This window comes from Plectropomus leopardus, chromosome 20 (assembly GCF_008729295.1).
Source record: "Plectropomus leopardus isolate mb chromosome 20, YSFRI_Pleo_2.0, whole genome shotgun sequence".
Taxonomy (NCBI): domain Eukaryota; kingdom Metazoa; phylum Chordata; class Actinopteri; order Perciformes; family Serranidae; genus Plectropomus; species Plectropomus leopardus.
The window spans coordinates 24,136,235-24,155,437 of record NC_056482.1 but is presented as its reverse complement, the minus strand read 5'-3'; the positions used below and the strand labels follow the sequence as shown (position 1 = coordinate 24,155,437).

The following is a 19,203-nucleotide window of genomic DNA, read 5'->3' as shown; positions in this document are numbered from 1 at the left end:
AATAATTGGTACATTTATATCTAATTAAAACAAATTAGCTGTATTTATTTCTCCCTCCTACAATGTAATGTTATCTGATTAATTATTTTGTGCTCTTTATATTCTGTTTGTTTTTCATATTATATTTCTAAATTGCTAATATTTTTATCTCTTATATGATTTAAATTCAATATTTTTATTCCTGCTTTGCGTTAATTGTTTTGCACCAGAACACCAAGTGAAATTCTTTGTATATGTAAATGAACTCTGCAATAAAACTGGATTCTGATCGTTTTTGTTTGTTTGTTTTTCTGTTGTGTCGGTTTTGTTTTTCCTTTTTTGTGTTTTTTTCATGTATGCATATTTGAAACTGTTTCTAATTTAAGATTAGGTTTTATCATTTTTTTTGTTTTTAAACAGACCTCACTGTAGTGAAATGTACTGTTTGTCTTGAAAAACGATCAATAAAGAAGAAAAAAAAAGCTTAAAGCTTTTAACCCTTTAAAATGCCAGCAAACTGGCTTGCTTTCTTTGCAAAACATGGGAAGAAGGCAAAGATCATCACAAAAAATTGCTTTTTTGAAAAAAAGATTAAATGTTTTTAGTAGCTTTCCTATTTTTAGAAGTCATATTGATGTAATGCATTATTTAGGTTCATCACTTTCATTAATAGAGTCATTAATGCAGCAGGAAACGTCAGGGAAGTCCTTTCTTCCAAAATACTTTATAATTCCTCACAATTTGCACATAACTAGGCTAATTTGCAAAAGAATTAAGTACTTATGAAGCACTTCTCATTTATACTGTTTTTCTGATCTGCCCTCTGATTTTTTTGTCTTTAGTGTTTTCTGGGCTTGTGTTTTTATCGGTTGTTTTTAACCTGTTTTTATTGTCTTGTTATGCTATTCTTTTTTACTGTGAGCTGCTTAGCCCTTCGATTTCCTTCAGTATTGATTAATTAATCTAATCTTATCTAATTTTCAAAAATGAAAGAGGGAGGTTAATGATTGGAAAATGTGATTTATGACTAGGATATGAGATTTTGCAAGTGGTTGAATCAAATTGATAATATAGTTATGATTTGATTTGGAGGAAGACTAATTTAAAAAGACAAGCAATACATTTTCATAGGAAAAGTAACATTAAAAAAACAGGGAAATAAAAGAGGGTAATCTGGGTTTATCAAATGAAAAAAAAACATTCAAACCATGATATAAAAGCGTCAACTTCCGGCGTTTACTTTTTTTTTTTTTTTTTTTTTTTTTACCGTAAACCTGCATAATTATTTTTAATTTTGCGAGAGAGTAAATCTGTTCATTCATACGTTCGTCAATGGAGCACATAAAAAAAGTACATGAGCTTTATAAAATATGAAAAATAATCGTAACAGGAAAAGGAAAAGAACAAAAAAATCCATGTCACGTGACCATCGGTTGTCTGGGGAACGCATTCGAAGCAGATGCGCTCAGCCAATCAGCTGCGCGTAGAATTCTGGGCGCAGCGAATCAGCTTGTAGCGAGCGAGGATTTAAACCGAAGACGCCGAAGCTTAAAACTCAGCGCATCATTCTCCATTACGACTTTCCGTCTTTTCGTTGAAGCAACAAAATTTCGACATGGCTCTTCGAGTAACCAGAGTACGTACTTTATTGTTTTTATTGCGCTTTTTTTGGCTTATGATTGAAACGGCTTTCAGAAGAAATGTGTATGATATTTGTTTTGTTGTTTTGTTTTAAATAACTATAAAGTTAAATGCCCTCGTGCGTCGCTGTGGATCTTGCTCTCGTGCAGCCCTTCTATAATAGAAATTCGACTACAGATTAAGCAATTTTATCACTTTTATTAATAGCATGCATTACAATTTAACGCTTAATGCTTTTTTTAATTGGCAATTTTCTTGCAGAACCGCTTGGCTTCTACCAGGAGTGACCTCGGGGGAAAGGCCTGCACGGTCACCGGGCCCACAAAGCCTCGAGCGGCACTGGGCGAGATCGGAAACATCGCAGTCAACAAAGAAGTCCAGAAAAAGGTAAGAATTTGATTTAATAATCAAATCTCGTGATCTCCAAAGCAGGAAGAGAAAGTAAATCTTATTTCCAAATCAGTGCTACAATGTAAACCCACAATAGCCATGCATTTAAAATTCTTAATAGGTTTTGTGGGCTGATTAGGGTGAGAATAAGTTTTATTATCAACTAGATTTGAACTTATAATGAATTTGCTTTGCTTATTGGTGCAAAAGTTAAACATACAATACACTTTGTATGTTCCAGCATGCTTAGAGATAGAAAAGCTACAATACAAATGGAACAAATACTTTTTAAAAGTACTGTACCATTAAAAAGTATTATTGCACTGACTTGACTGAGGTCTCTGTATTGTGGTGTTTTCATGTCTGCATGTTGCATAAAATACCAACTTTATATGCAAAATTAACTTTGCTGTACCCACTGGATTTCTAAATCTACTAAAGTGGAATTAACTATATATTAATGCAAGCACTTATGTTAAGTAAGTGGGAGTGAATGTACTGACTATAGTATTTGTTAGCCTCAGAGATATTAAAAGTGTTAATGTTTTTTTAAAAAAAAAAATAAAAAATAAAAAAAAAAAGCTTTCAATGTATCAACTGCTACCTTTGTTTGTCCAGCATCCAAAAACCTAGGATCTTAAATGTAGTTAACTACATTAAAATAAAAGTGGAATCCAGAGTTTTACCAAAATGTCTGAAAACCTAATGTCGCCATTATTTGCAATTTTTCAAGTTTTCACCCGGGATAACAATCTTTCATTTTAGAGCATCAAGACAGAGGCCATTAAAAAGACCAGAGCTGCCACCACCCAGGCTGAAAAAGCAGCAGTAGTACAACCAAAACCAGAAAATGTTGCTCCAGTTAAACCAGAGCCCAAGGTGCAGGAGGTGAGTTGTATACCAACAAATTATCTGATTAAGACACAAATGGCTGCTGGGTGTGGTGCTTCAGTTTGTTTGACCTCATGTTGAATTTCCAGGTTCTCCCTGAACCGGCATCCCCCACTCCGATGGAGACATCTGGCTGTGCCCCTGCTGACCTGTGTCAAGCATTTTCTGATGTCATGCTTCACACCGCCATCAGGGATGTGGATGCAGATGACTATGACAACCCCATGCTCTGCAGCGAATATGTGAAAGACATCTACAAGTATCTGCGACAGCTTGAGGCAAGATAAATACCGGTTTCTGGCTGTCTGTGGTATATTCTCTCACTCTTTTGAGTTTTAACCAGTTTTTTTTTTTTTTTTTTGTCTCAAGGTTGAGCAGAACGTCAGAAAATCTTATCTGCAGGGTCAGGAGGTGACTGGTAACATGCGAGCCATTCTCATCGACTGGCTAGTGCAAGTGAGCCTTAAATTTCGTCTGCTGCAGGAGACAATGTACATGACTGTGGGAATCATTGACCGCTTTCTCCAGGTGAGTGACCGTGTCAAGCACGGGTCAGTTAATTACTGTCAATATTTTGGATGTAACAAACTCAACACAACTTTGTTTAAATGCCTTTCGCAAATGTTTTCTCTAACTGAAATGTTTAACATCTACAGCAAGTTCCCAGCAACCTTTTTTTTAAATAAAATAATGGCTCCCTGAGATTTCACAAAATAAGTTATTCCATGCTGACACTGTAAAAAAAAATTGTCCCCAATAATTGGCCACACTGATATTGCCAACCCCTAATGTCAAACATGAAACACAGCTTCTATATGGATTTAAAAATACTCTCCTAACTTCTTGCTACATGCCACCACAATTCCTAAATTCTGCATGTGACTGCACCTCCAACAGGACAACCCGGTCCCCAAGAAGCAGCTGCAGCTGGTCGGCGTGACCGCCATGTTCCTTGCTTCCAAATACGAGGAGATGTACCCCCCGGAGATCTCTGACTTTGCATACGTGACGGACCGGGCCTACACCACCGCCCAGATCAGAGACATGGAGATGACGATCCTCCGGGTGCTCAAGTTCAAACTCGGCCGCCCTCTTCCCCTGCAGTTCCTCAGACGAGCCTCAAAAATCTACGAGGTTTGTAGCAACATATATCAAACACTCGGCTTTTTGAAAATACATCCACAGCCGCTAACTTCTGCTCCTAACTGTCTCTCCTCAGGTCACTGCTGAGCAACACACTCTGGCGAAATACCTGCTGGAGCTCACCATGGTCGACTACGAGATGGTTCACTTCCCGCCTTCAATGGTGGCGAGTGCTGCTTTGGCTCTTACCCTCAAGATCTTGGATGCTGGCGAATGGGTGCGTTTAACCTCTGCTCACTCTTTATACTATAGGGTGAAGTTTAAGGCTGCATAGAAATCATATTTTTGTAAAAACGACCTTAAATTTGTTGCTAAATTGTGACCAAGATATACCAAGTGGGATGTTTTAAAATGGGTTATTTATCAAATTCTCATCTTATGTTGATCTGGATTTGTGGACAGTATAAGTAGGAAAATGCTCTCAGGTCTTCTGAGGGGAAAAACTGTTGTAAAATTTGGTTTCTGATTTGAATCGTCTCCTCAGGATGCGACGCTGCAGCACTACATGGACTACACAGCAGAGAGTTTGATTCCTGTGATGGCGCACATTGCCAAAAACGTTGTGAAGGTGAACGAGGGGCTGACAAAGCACATGGTGAGTAATGAAACTGCATAATACTCCTGTGTGCATGATTTATTTTAACCCTTAAAAACCTGGAGATATATTTTGATTTCTTACAAGAAAATAACCTTAAATAGAGACAAGATAGTGTCAATATTTTATCGTATCACATTTTATGGATTTGCTGCCATTTCTTGCCAAGTTGGTCTAAATATTCAGGGTTAAATAGCATGTGAAGAGCGTCTGAAAAAAGAAAACGGCGCAAAAGACTGATTTCAAAGTGCTGAACTAGATCAATAGACTATCGAGCCCAAAAAAAAAAGCCTTAATCTTAACTTGGTCAATAAATGTCAGTGTATTTTAATTTTGCTGTACTTCTAACTCCACTTTTCTCTCTCGCAGGCCATCAAAGGCAAATACTCGACTTCAAAGCAGATGAGGATTGCTACAATCTCACAGCTCAAGTCTTCACTGGTTAAGGATTTTGCAAAGCAGCTCAACCAGTGAGATGACGGATGTTTTTTGGCACCGTGTGCTGATTTGTACAGTGTAACTTAAAGTTTTATTGGGACTGAAGGAGCTACACGTCAAGGACAGTGTCAGTGGTTTGCATGTTTGACCATCTGAATTGTGTATAACTTTTTTGGTTTTTTTACTGACCCTTTTTCAAAGCGTGCCACAAGTTTTGTCATCCTGAACACATGCATGTTGAATGCTTACTTTCTCATTAGGGTCACTGAAGCAAAACCGGGCAGTCTGCTCACTCTTAAAACAACGCAATTTAATAGTCTTACAACTTGCCAACATTTGTGGACTACAATCTAAAATCTTTACTCTGCACAATATTGAATAATGCTACACGACATACTTTAACCAAGTCACAAATTCAGCAGTCGGAGTTATTTTTATAGCTTGACGCGGCTGCAAATCTTAAAATTTGTGGCATGCTTCGAAATGGTCACAAATATATAAAGGGTCTGTATGAATGCAGTTTTTTTTTTTTTTTTTTTTTTTTTTTTAATTGAATGTGTGAATGTGTAAAATGTACAGCAATACTTTTAAAACTGATTTTACATGAATGTCTTGTTCTTAAAGCGTCTATTAAATGGTTCAGACCAGGAATTTGCTCCCTTGTTGTTCATGTTGATCACCACTAGAGGTTACTCTGAGCTAAGTCTTCTGCCGCATGTGTGGGCCAAACACAGAATCAAGACTCGATACTTCAGGTCAGTTATTTAGTGATTCAGGTGTGGCGATGTTTACCTCGCTGAGCTACAAAGACTTCACTCCAGGGCAAACTGGCTTTGAAGTGTTTTCAAAGAGTATTGCTTGAATTTATTGGTTTAAAAAAAAAAAAAATCAGTGTTGCACTCATTTTGCTGTCAACATGACAAACTTAACCTAAGTTTTGATCAAAGACTCATCCCTGATCATCATGCATGCCTTTCATTTAGTGGTATGTGTTGCTATAGTAATTCTCCAATAAAGCTAAACTGAGATATTGGCTTATTGCAGATGCAGGCTGAAAAGGACAAAGTTGCAAAAAGGAAACAATACATTTCTTATAAAAAATTGTCAATGATGGAAAGCCTGGAATTCAACACTAAGAAATTTCAGCCATGGAATACACTTAAAACACAATTACAAAAAAACGAATATTGAGAGGCAAATTGGATTATAAATTATTTCAAGCCAAGAACGGCTGTGGTTACAAGTCTTTGTTAATGCCATGTGTCAACCAAATAATTAGTAAATAGTAAGCAAAAACACTCACATTAGAGCAGCATCAGCTGTTGACACAAATTTTGATGCCCCTGGTTATAAAGTTTAACCACCAGGGTGCACCAAAGTTATTTTTCAACTGCAAAATGTCCACCTTGATCCCAATTGTCTGACATAAAAATCTGCCAATACCTGTCCAGATTTTTGTAACTTTCAAATAAATTATCTGCCCAAAAAAATAGGTATCCAGAGGGGCTCCACTAAATACAAAGATCTATGTAACAGCATTGTTTGCAATGTCACAAAGAAATAGGCCTTTACGAGCAGACACTTTGACTTGTAACAGTGAAAAATAAGGTGTTATATCATTTTTTTCTATTCCCCTTTTCCACTCAACATGCACAATAGCAGGTCCCTAAAACTGATGCAGCTAAATGGAATTCAGCCATCATCAATTCTACTGTGACATGTTGAAATGTCCTCTGTGAGCAGGCCAGCTTCAGTTACACTGGAGCTGCAGAATTTATCATAAAATTAAGCACCTTGACTTTTCTTTTCAGGCACCATCATAGCAAAAACACTCTGGCTTTTTTCTTAATTTAATCCCTGAAAATTCACCATATCAGGAAATGTGTAATCCATTGCCTTCAGATGAGTGTTGTGACTCCCGTCAGCGTCATAATCTTAAATACTTGCAAGACACGTTGGCCCCATGTAAGCTGCAGATGCAAAGACTCCTCACTACTTCAATCACATCACACCAAACCACAAGTATTTAAAGCTAATGGACAGAGCAGAGTGGGAGCTATTATCACTTAAACCCCATTCACAGCTGAGACCCTGAGGAGAACCAGCCCGCCCCCGTCCATCCTCCTAACCTCCTGGGGGGACGCCAGCAAAGCTCTGCTGTAAGAGACCACCTGCCATCTGCATGACATGAGTCACCGTGTACATCATCAGGATCATGAGGCCATCACTCCTAAACGCCTGCTGGATAACAGCTTGGGTGCATCTGTTGCCAGAGTTGGGTCACATCACGCTAAAATGTGGGCAGATAAATACAAATTATATGGCAATATTTGTCCTTAGTAGCATATGCCATTGGAATGGCAGAAAAAAAGTAATCTGATCTAAAGTGTTTTTTTTAATTATTATTAAATGCAATTAATCTTACTAAAACAGTCCGCCACAAACTACAGGTGTACTGCGCATAGGCACAGATTTATGTGAGAACGCAGGGGACACATCCCCCTAAATATTTAAAACGTACATTTGCCCCGCCCACACTGTAAAATCTGTCAGGTTTATCTTACTTAAATAACCTTGAAAACCAATATCCTTGAAAAAAGACAGTAAAAATTACTATACAATTTAAGTTGTGTTTATTTTATATCCAAGTCTTAGGAATATTTAAAATGTAGTTATATTTACGTAATTTTGTCGTTCGTCGTTGCAACTTAAAAATGACAAGTGAAATTATTGTGTTAAAAACTTCAGTAAAACAAGGTAAGTCTGAATGAACTTGATCATCACAAAGATGATTTTGACAATGAAGTTAGGAGATCTAACATGTTTAAAAAAAAACCAAATATGACTGACTAGTTTGCAACCAGCAGAATACAGAATAGTTTAATAATGAAGTTGCTAAAATTTAGAAAGATTAATTTAATTAAACTTCACCTTTTTAAGTTGAAACAGCCTCAGAAAACTAAGTGAATATCACTACATTTTAAGTAAACGTAATTAGATATAAAGTAAATCTAAATTAAGACTAATAGTTATATTTACCTACATTTTTCAAGGCAATCAGAAATTCTAAGCAAAATCAGCTTGTTTGATTGTACAGTGCAATATAAAAAATGAAAGTAGCAAAGGACTTTTATTCTGCCAAAATTAGACATTTCCACCTCAAACTGATGCCAAAATGCACATATTTATGCATAGAAATTTACCATTTTGTCCATTTCGTAAAAAAAAAATTTTATCAACAGTTGCTGTGTTCTTATTATTTTTGCACATGCACACACATCCTAAAAATATCAAAATGAAAAGTAACTTTAAGTATTTATCAACCAGGTACTTTTTTTACCTTTACTTGAGACACTCTTTTATGGGAGTAATTATACTTTTACTTGACTATAGATCTTCAGTACATTTTTCAGCTCTGGGACTGATTATAGTTACTTATTTGTTTGGTAATCTGATTATGTAATCCCAATTACATGTAATCTGTTACTACCAAACCCTGTCTGTTGCTTTACAGGCCGAGATCAGAAATCATCTGCCTCTGGAAGGGGGAATAACATTATTTGGCACACGGGGAGTTTGGGTTCATGCACAGAGTTCATTCAGTGAAACACGAGGAGTAAGTTCCACATAAAAGATCAGTGGTGCGTTCACTGTCTTGTGAGGCACAAACGCAGCCAAACCAGGCTTTGATAGTTTCAAATAGTTATATAATACTAAACTGTTCAACACAACACTGACAAATCTGCTACCTAAGATATTGCTGTAAAGGCGATAATGCTGACACCTTTAGAGAGCTCTTTTGTTTTATCTGTGCAGCTCTGAAGCTTCTGTTGTTTTCCACAGAGACGCATGATAATTAGCCTCAGTTATCCTGGAAAGCCGGGCTTTTAAACCCACAGATCATACTGAGAATTCATACTTGGAGGCTGAGGTCATGACTGGGCAGCCGTATCGGTTTACAAGACAGATTCCTCCTGTGCGGGGCTCCAAACCATACACTTGCAGCTGCCTGGAACACTTTTTGGCCATTTCTGACGACGATTCAGCTGCGTGACATTTACTATGATGGAAAACTGAACATAGTGGCAGTGCAGCTCAAGACAGCTCAGCGACTGAACGCTGAAACACTACATTGGCAAGCGACCTTAAAATGCTTAAAGGGTCACTTCACCTAAATTGCAAAAACTAAACAAATGTCATCACTCAACCCATTTGGTTTAGCCATGCAAATAGTTTTGGTTTCATGTGCAGGGTCAAAGTTTTTGGAAAAATGTTTTTTGATTCAGGATCCAGTCCTGGGATTTGGATTATAGGAACTGAGTGAACTCTCCAAACTTGCGTAAATTTAGTGTGGGGCTAAAATTTTTAACAGAAAGCCTACTGACTTGGGTATCCCCAATAGATATGACATCTGTTGGTCACAGTAAATTATTTTAACGCTTTGAAACAAGGGCGATTCGGCTTGATTTTTTTGAAAACATGGGAAGAAGGTAATAAGAAAAAAAAAGAAATTACACAAAAATCTGCAAGAAAATAGTTAAAGGAACAACAAAATTACTTGAAAATTAGTTAAATAAATAAATAAATAAGGGAAGAAAGAAAGAAATTAAAATAGAAAAAACAAAATTAAAAATATGATAATTCTGTACCAATTTTATACATGTAATTATGATAATAATGAATATAGTTTTTCCCATAGCTTTTTTCCTTTTGGACATTTTTCCTAGCTTTTAAAAAAAAAAATATTTTTTTGACAGAAATCACACCAATTTGCTCAGGCTTCAAAGTTTTAATTATCTGTGAAAGGTGTCTGAAAGCAACACAGGGAAAATTAATGTTGCTCCTTTTAAAGGGTTAACATCCACAGGATGGATTGGCACTTCATTTTGCACTGACATTCATTATAATGACGTTTATGATCATGCGATTTTTTATTTAGCACCAATATGAGTTTGACATTTCAGTTTTTTGTTGTTGAAACATCCGTCACTGTTAAACAGCTCTGTAGCCGATTATTTACGACTGAGTCATTTGATTATGATTGTGGAAAGACCGTGCATCATGACTGAGCTGACAACGGCGCTCTCAGTCACTACTTAAACTCTCTGGGGCTCTTTAGGCCCCTGGGCTTGTGCCCAAAGACTCTGACATACCATCCATCTCAGAAACAAGCATGAATCTGCCAGAAATTATATTTTAATCCATACCTAAAAGGGTATGCCAATACATGGTGCTTTCGCCACCCTTCGTGTCATTTTGTGTCCAGTTTCATATGCAACTTAATTTTTTATTTTAAAAAAATGTATGTTGCAGTTGTTCCCTGCTCTGTATCTCTTTCAGCAAAGTAGTCGTTGGCCTGAACAGGGGTTGAAAACTGTTGATTTCAATCACGATATCTGATTTCTGAGTTCTGAAGCAAACATGCATGTGTTTGGGAAGTATTGCATATACGATTGAATAAATGAAACTTATGATTTTATGATTTTAAGTAATCAAGATTCTTTGCTCACCAGAGGCATGCAAGACAAAATTTTTCTTCACAAATTCAACGCAACACGGGGTGAGTAATTCAATTACGAATGGTCATTTGAGGACTGAAGTATTTCTTTAATTTAGTTCAGTTTACCGCCATTTGTATTGGTTAAGGAGTATCCTCAGAGGCAGCTATCTCACAACCCTCTGTATGCAAATACAACCAAAACGATCTGCATGGATACCACTAACACTGAAAGATAAATACGTTTGACCACTTAAATGACAACAATGTACAATCACGCAAAATTGATGGCTTTGCAAAATCTCCACTAACATTTAACACCCGTTCTGTGACAACATCTTTAGAACATTTCAGTGTCCTGAAAGCCCCAAAATGCTTCTGTCCTTTTCCATGTTTGTTCAAGCTCTCCCCATTAAATGAATTTGCGAGTCAGCACTGAGGTCCAGAAAGAATGCAAAGCTTGGCTTCAGACCTCTCCGAATTTCAGCAGTACAGATCTCACCCACAAGCGGATCGTCCAAGACCAGAGTCAAAAGTTTGGAACTCCTTCCCAGTCTAAACATCGTCCAAGATGGCCAGAGATTTAACAAGTGCACCCTTCAAAATGAGTCAATGCCCATTCTCACCTCCCGTCCACCAAGTCTGCGCGTCTCAATTCAATATGACAAAGTCAAACAAACAGCCGGCCCGTGGCGGCACTGTTAGGGTTTCTGTGGGGTGCTAATAGGTTGGCAGCTGGCAAGCAGAGTGAGGCCTCTGGGCTCGAGAGTGGAGTGAAGCACAAATAAACACAGGGGCATTCATTTTCACAATTTATAGATTTTCAAATAAAAATCATGTGCTTCCTGAACTCTGCTGACCTTGGACACTCGGTGTCACACGGAGGAAAGAAAGGCCCCCTTTGTGGCCTGAACAGTGGAGCGTTTGAGCCAGGTGTGAATGGGATTTTCTCCAGACCACCTGAACGTCTCTGTGTACGGTTTGAGTGGCGAGCAGGAAGTCATCGTCTCCTCGCGATCAAGGTTACGCTTACGTGTTTGTGTAAGAGTCGCAGACAGGAGTGTTTCCTTTACCAAAGACAATGCATTTTTTACGAAGAGGAATGTTTTACATTTTCATGCCGATGTCGAAGGATTGAACAAAAGTTAGGGTCAATTGAGAATTAAAAATCTATGTTTAGTGCTGAAAATCTATCTTGGTCCTCAAACCTCCTTTAATAGCATCAAATAACTAATTAAAACCAAAATAATTTTAATAGTTTAAAAAATGACTAATAAATCTAACTTGTACCTTGTATATTACCTCAAGTTGTTCTGGAGCTTTTGATCATATCTTCATCGGCAGATTAAGAAGTGACTTTTCTGAGCTTACAGGGACATTGTGGTGCTCAAAGCGCCAAAAAAATACATTTTAAAAACAAAACAGCAATGTCTCTTTCCAGAAAACATAAGCCGATTACTCAAGATAATCCACAGACCTCGATGTATGTAGGAACTATTTTCTCTCTACCGAACTACACTCAAAGTTATCCATGTCATAATAAGGATAAAGTCTCAAACATTAATTTTATATTAGTTAAAAAGATTATTTTGAGACAGGATTGATCCAAGTAACTTAAACATGAGAAAAATAAGTCCTATAACAACCATTTTATGTACTGCACACATTAAAAACAACTGCCTGGATACAAAAACACAGAAATTAAGTTAAGTTATACCCTTAAAAAGCCAGTGTAGAAATCCAAACTCTTATTACATGCATGCTTTGGCAAGCGATGTTGTTTTGGGGAGACAAAACGAAGTTATTATCTTGTTTCGGCTTTCAGAGGTTATTTTTGGCCACTCTGCAGCTCCACTGGACCCGTTCACAGTACAGTGTGGTTGCAGGGAAGTGAGGACTGTTGATTGTTCACTTCCCCAAATGAGATTTTTCCACTGGCCTTCACTACGCAAGTTTTGGGGATTAATAGGCTCGGTCCAATGGGTTTAAACTGCCAGAGGACTTTTTCACAGAGAGAAATCAGCCGATGCCAGGCTAAAAGCAGGAGCAGCTTGTTGCTGAATGGCTTTTAGGTATGAAAAACCACAATACTAAATCGGAGGTACCTCGGTTAGGTTAATAAATTATTATTGCAAATCAAATCTGGGCCACTTTTATATGTGGTCCAAAATCCTCATCCAGTCACTGTCCATGCAATTGCTGTAAGAGCAGTCATGTTGGAATTCATATGTGTTTCACCCATTCATCTATGGTTTTACCCATAGACTGTATTTAAAGATGTGACATGTGATGACATGACATCTCCCCAAAAGTGAAGCCAAAACATGTCAATTGCCCCCTGGCTGCAGTATAAACCCCACCTCCTCCAGTTAGTATATGGGACACGGGCCAAACATAAAACACAAAGTACACGTCAAACAATTTTTTTCCCAAAGATGGTTTCTGTCATTTTAAGTAGCTCTTATCATGCTGATGTAGTGGGCATGCACCTACAGGTAGAGTCGCTGCCGGTGATGACGTGAATATGAAGAGCGTGAGTGCAGGTGGGAGGGACGGTGGAGGGGTCACACATACAGTTCGGTACACCTCACCATGTGTCTTTTGCCTAAACCTAACAATCTGTGACATCTTTGCCTAATATAACCTTTGTGACGGTCCTCGTTGGTCGTCATGTGCTCATGTTGTGTAAACATAACGATGTGCTGCATTATGTGCATTTGCTGACATCATGCAGCTTAAACAGGTGACGCAGAAGGATACCTAAAACATCCGAAACAGACATGGAAGGTCATCGACAAAGCTGCACAATGTGACGGGCTGGGATGAGAACGTGCTGGAAATACGGATTACTAAACTCCTAACAAGCAATAACCTCCAGTGCATCTTGCTGTTCACATTACATCATACTGACTGAAACACCAGTAGTTTGTACTTGTCAGGCTGTTCGTGGTATTCTAACCTGACATCACTGTGCAACATAATGACCACTAAAGGGCTATAAAGTTAATGCTGTCACGCACCGTAACTATCAGAGGTTTTATCACTCACGGCTTTACTTTGAGCGAACTGGGCCAGTGTTTGTGTTGTGATTTACGAGATCAGTTATAATGAGAACAAGACTGCCCATGAGTCTAGTGCTTGGCGCTGTGATTGGAGTTTGGGGTGCATTATTCTCCTCGCTGATGATAAGTGCTTCAGGCTGGTTTATGAGCCATGTCGTCGCATTTAAGGTGCATATTTTGAAGGATATTCAATCTACACACAAAGAAACAACAAAAAGTGATTGATTTTGTTGTTTCTACATTAAGTAGTAATAGTTTTGTCTTTAATTTTAAAGCGACCCGGCCTGGCTGGTCCTCATCAGCGTCTCCTGGTATCTACAGTACGATGTAATCTGAGCTATTTGGTGAGTCAGGCTGCCTGGCACACGTCGCCATTGAGCTGTGATAAATCCTCAGTGTGCTGGGAGGAGGGGAGGGGGGTGCACTGCCAGTCCTGCTGACACGCTGTAAATCAGCCTCTGGGGTCACTTGGCCATCTCCTTTGTCGTCTGCCTGCGACAGAGATCGACAGAGAACGTCCGCCACTGAACCTCCACAGCCTCCGAACCGGCCTGAATCCATGAATGCATTTAGAAATCTGTACTTAACCCTTTGAAACCTGGATACATAACTTTTCTTTTGCTGGTACAGATGTGTTTCACAAGTATTTAAACCTTCAGATCTTGAACAAAATCAGTCTGATTTCTTTCCAAAACATGAGGAAAAAGACAACGAGCAACTGTTTCACTAATTGCAAGAAATTTGTAGATTTAGAAAATTATTTTTTTAAATAAATCTAGGGTGAAAATGGCAAGAGAAAAAGAAATACCCACAGAAAAATGAATTATTACAATAACATATTTAAAATGATGTCTCAGAATTATCATCATTTTAAAGCGCCTCTTTTAAGTAATTACCTACTTGGTTTTTTTTTTTACTTTTTTTGGGTGCAAATTTCAGGCAATTTTCTATACTTTTTTTTTTTTTTTTTTTTTTTTACAAATTTCTTGCTAATTTTCATTTCAGTTTTTTTCTTCGTCTTTGCTCATTGATTTGATCTGTGGATCAAAAAGTAACGTTTCGAGCCAGTATGCTCTTCCTCAGAGTCTGAGTTTTCCCTCATTTTGGATAATTTTCTAATAACACTCTTTTCTAAGGAGTAATTTCTAGGGGTTTGTTTTGGGGTTGTTTTTTTTTTACAACTTTTACTATTTTTTGCAATTTATGGGACATAAACACCAATTTTACATGTATTTACCACATTATTTGAAACAAAAATCCATTATTCTAACATGCACTAAGACAGATGATACAGAAAAGCATAATAGGTTGACATCTGTATACAGTGTTGAGTAAGCACTTTGGTAAATTAAAATAGAGTCATTTTTCCCACCAGCTTTCACCTCATGAAGGTGAGCTCCTCCTCCTCCTCCTCCTTCCTCAAGAAGCCTTGGATAATTGCGTCATTTGTCACGTCACTGTCGTCTCTGAAACAACACTGTATTTACTTGATTATGGAGCTCTTTCCTTGTTGAAACTCAGACACAGAGTGCGTGTAGTCTGTGGAATTTTTTTTTGTCATGCCGTTGGGAAATTATATTTGTAATTGCTACAGATGGCTCCTCTTTTAACAACGTCAAGACACGAATGAATGAAAAAAATTGCTCCAATTTAGCTGTTTCATTTGGCTGAGAATTTGGGGGTAACCTGATTTTCCTCAAAGTGTAATCATGTGAGGTTACACTGTTGGCGTTCTCATGAGTGTTTTCTGGTAGTTTGGTGCATCAGCAACCTCCAGGGACTCGACAGCGAACAGAAGCACGGTTATTGATTATATTAGTCAATAAGGGCCAGTTTCCTCCTCGACTATTATACTAATGCACTTAGGATGAATGTCCCGGCTAGCCTTGCAGGCCAGGTTATAAAGTGCACCAGAGCTCCTAAATTATTCACAAGGCCCCACCAGCTCCGGGCCTCCATTAGAGACAGGAGGGGAGGTGGGGGTGACGATGATGTCACCCGGCCCCATGGAGCCAGACAAGGGCACCTGGGACTGAATGATAGAGTCAGCTGTGGAGGACCTCAGCTCTGCCGGAAGAGTGTGTCTGAGGAGACGAGTGATCAGCCTCCGCAGGTCACTTCACCAACAGGCCTTGGCGGTCAAGAGGGAACACTGTGAAAACAGTGTGTTTGTGTGTGTGTGTCTGTGAATACACACTTATGTAACCACAGCTCATAATGACCGAGGGGGAATACAAGATGCTGAAAACTGAAAAACAGAGTCAGATTTGACAAGAAAGAGAGGCCCCAATCCAGTCCTGTATACGAAAGCTGTAAAAATGCCAATAGGTGGCGAATAAAAGGAAAAACCAAAAGACGGTGTTTAACCCTTTGAAAACTGAGCAAATTGGCTTGATTGTTCACAAACATGGGAAAATGACAATGCACAGCTTAGAAAAAATGACCCAAAAATTAGCAAAAAATTGCAAAAAAGCATTAGGAAATTACCTAAAATTTGAAACAAAATTTAAAAATTAAAATAGTCTGTGAATACACACTATATATATATATATATATATATTTACATATAAATGATACACATGGTATCAGTTATTTTTCCTGCTATACTGTTTTGTCTGTATTATTATTATATCATTATTATTATCATCATTAATAATAATATTAATTTAAACTTGTTACAGTTGCCAGAGACTATATTATTGTTGTTTGCTTACCTGTTGTAACTTGAACATCTCTTGTAAATGTTAAATAAAAAAAATGAAAAATAAAGTTCTCTCAGAAAATACAAAGAAATTGCTTCAGGGTGACGGTATAGAAGAGGATAAGAACATGTATTTATTAATTAACACACTCATCTGATGATTATTTATGTCAGAAAATGTTCAGTTTCCTAAAAAGTAGAAAAGAGGCCTCATTAGAGGATGAGACAGTTGCCAATCTCCAGCCGACAGGAGTGCCATCGCGGCTGTGAATGAAGTGAGCGAAGCTGAGGTGAAATCATGATCGAACGGACTCAATCTTTCATCAAACATGAGCAGCACATCCAGTCATTATCTCTCCAGGAGGACGACTGCTTATCGTCCTGTTCCTGTCGATGAGTTACCGCTTTATAACAACCTCCATAAATACCACTTCACATGTATTCCCACTGTGCTCCCACTTGTTACACCGTGAACCCCGGGAACCCCTGCAAGAGGCTATAAAAGCAAAAGAAAGACAGGCAATTTAACCCAGGCAATCACGCCAACATGCAGGCTACGCGCCGACGCTGATCGAAATTTAAAAGCACATGAAATAAGCCATGCATAGTGAGAGGTATTTCTGCTCTCCAGCTGCTCTGCTTCTGTCTCATTTCGGGGAAGTGCAGCTCGTATAGAACGCAAAGCGAAAACACAGCGGAAAGTCGACACAGTCAGCGAAGAGAAGAAAGAAACTCTGTTGCCAAGACTCATCTTTCTCTCTCCGTCTCACTGTCACTCCACATGTCTCTCGCCCTTTGGCTAAAGGTCTTCAAATCACGAGCACGAGCTAACATCTGCTCCAGCCGCCATTCGCTAAAACCATCAGAGCTCCTTCTGACATTTTATCTGACACCTTCGACAGCTCGTCAGACTCAAACATGTTGAGTCGTTGCTCTGATCATTTAAACCGACTGAGAGGAATTCAATTAGCGCTGGACACCGGAGAGGCCTTCGGCGCCAGATGTCATGTAACTGGTTGACCGAACTATCACACTGATCATATTAGGGAACAAAGAATTGAGACGGGCTAAATTAGATTTCAGTATCACGTTTCACTCACATAGACAGAGTCATTATCACTGCACTTAATGCGATAAATCTTGAGATAAAGTTCGATGTTTGTAGCTTGAGACAGATGGTCGAGCAGATGTCGCCTTAAAGTTAAATGAACATCTGATGAAATATATTTCTGAAAAAATGATTTATGTCTTTGACTCACTGTGAAATACTAATGCCAGTATATTCCTCCAGTCTCTCTCTGTATTAAGCTTGTTAACCTTTTTATATCTGGATTGTCATCAGTTTACTTGTGCTGCATTTAGACCCTTTAAAACATTTTTTTTTAATGGGTAAAAAGGCAATAAGTAACTTGACAAGAAATGTCCCACCAATTCTACGAAATTAGCAAAAGGTGACAAGAAAATTACCTTAAAATTAGTTTTTAAAAGAAGATGGGATTTTTAGAAAATTATTCAAAAAAATGGGAAAATGTTTCCACCAAAAAAAAAGAAGAAAATGTGTGACATACGTAATTATTTTTTATTTTATAGTTTGGATAAGGCTGTTGTGTTCTTTTTTTTTAATCTGGCAAACAAATGCATGTGTTTGTGGTTATCTGTGTACTTGTATGTCCCGGTGCATGTTCTATATGTGTACTTTTGTCCATCTGGTAGTCTAGAACAAAACTGCCCATTGAAGACCTGCAACATATGAGCAAAAAATCACTTCCTGTTGGCCCCAAGTGTTTTTGCTGCACTACGATCCTCAGGCTGAAAGCAGACTCCCTCTCAGTCTGAAATCTCTGTGGTCTGACTGACCCCCGTCCTCCATGGAGGGAGGAAGTCTCTGTCCTCCTCTGGGATCAATAAAGTGCAGCGGAGGAAAAAACGCTACGATGACCACAGTTTTCCGCTGTGACCTGCTGCTTTTGCCAAGGGTTAACTACGTTTGGGCTCGGGCACTGACTGCCTCATCACATAAATATCTTTAAATGTGATTGTGTTCTTAATTATTTTCAGAAAATCTAAGGAAATTGTTGAAGGAAAAAAGTCCAAATGCAAAGTGCATCTGCCTTTGCAATCTACAATCCTAATGGCTAAATGCCACTCAATCCTACAAACTGCACCTCCCTGCCTCCTTCTTATCCACAATCACACAATGAATCTTTATGTGATCAAGATAACAAACTTAACTGAAGTAAAAGCAACAAATTAATGCTGAACTGCTCCGAGCAAATGCATGCTCCAGTATGATATATAGTTTTATTCAGTTTCATGACTACGCAAGACAAAACATCTCAGGGGCATAAATAAAAAAAAATACTGTCGTTGCAATTTGGTAAAACAATGCACTGATTTTTATCTTGACAACCCAGACAGAATAATCACTTTGCCAAAGAAATGGGTTCCAGATGTTCTTTTTTTTTCTACAAGGTACCCCACTGAGGGTGAAAGCCATTTGTTGCAAACTGTGCAAAACGAGCACCGTTGAACAAACAAAAATGTGCAGGAACCATACACAGATGACTCCTTTCTGCTATAATTAGCCCTCATGTGTTCACCTCCCTCCACTGCGTCAGCTGTTTCAGACAATTGCAGGCCTTCACGGCCACAGCTTGTTTCTCTGCCCAAAATATTAGCATCTTTAAACCCTCGCTGCTCTCCTCCGTAATATCGAAATACATCTACTCAAGATCGATGTAAGAAGATGATCAGGATATGACCCTTTAAAGCCTGAGCGAATAGGCTCAATTTATTTGAAATAATAATAATAATAATAATAATAATGTGAGCAATTTAAAGAGAAATTGCCCCCAAATTAGCAAGA

General features: G+C 38.2%; 1 protein-coding gene across 1 annotated transcript; it reads left to right on the top strand.

Moving 5' to 3' along the window:
* The first annotated feature begins 1,537 nt into the window (after positions 1 to 1,537).
* Positions 1,538 to 5,728, top strand: ccnb1 (cyclin B1). Its single transcript, XM_042509859.1, has 9 exons — positions 1,538 to 1,615; positions 1,882 to 2,007; positions 2,776 to 2,898; positions 2,991 to 3,179; positions 3,271 to 3,429; positions 3,799 to 4,035; positions 4,121 to 4,261; positions 4,529 to 4,639; positions 5,009 to 5,728. The coding sequence occupies exons 1-9, from the start codon at positions 1,595 to 1,597 to the stop codon at positions 5,111 to 5,113; spliced, it is 1,212 nt and encodes a 403-aa protein (XP_042365793.1). The 5' UTR covers positions 1,538 to 1,594; the 3' UTR covers positions 5,114 to 5,728.
* Positions 5,729 to 19,203: the final 13,475 nt, after the last annotated feature.

Coding starts and splice junctions, on each gene's coding strand:
- ccnb1 (XM_042509859.1), top strand. CDS start 1,595: ATGGCTCTTCGAGTAACCAGA. Junction 1,616..1,881: donor TGGCTCTTCGAGTAACCAGA/GTACGTACTTTA, acceptor ATTTTCTTGCAG/AACCGCTTGGCTTCTACCAG. Junction 4,036..4,120: donor GAGCCTCAAAAATCTACGAG/GTTTGTAGCAAC, acceptor GTCTCTCCTCAG/GTCACTGCTGAGCAACACAC.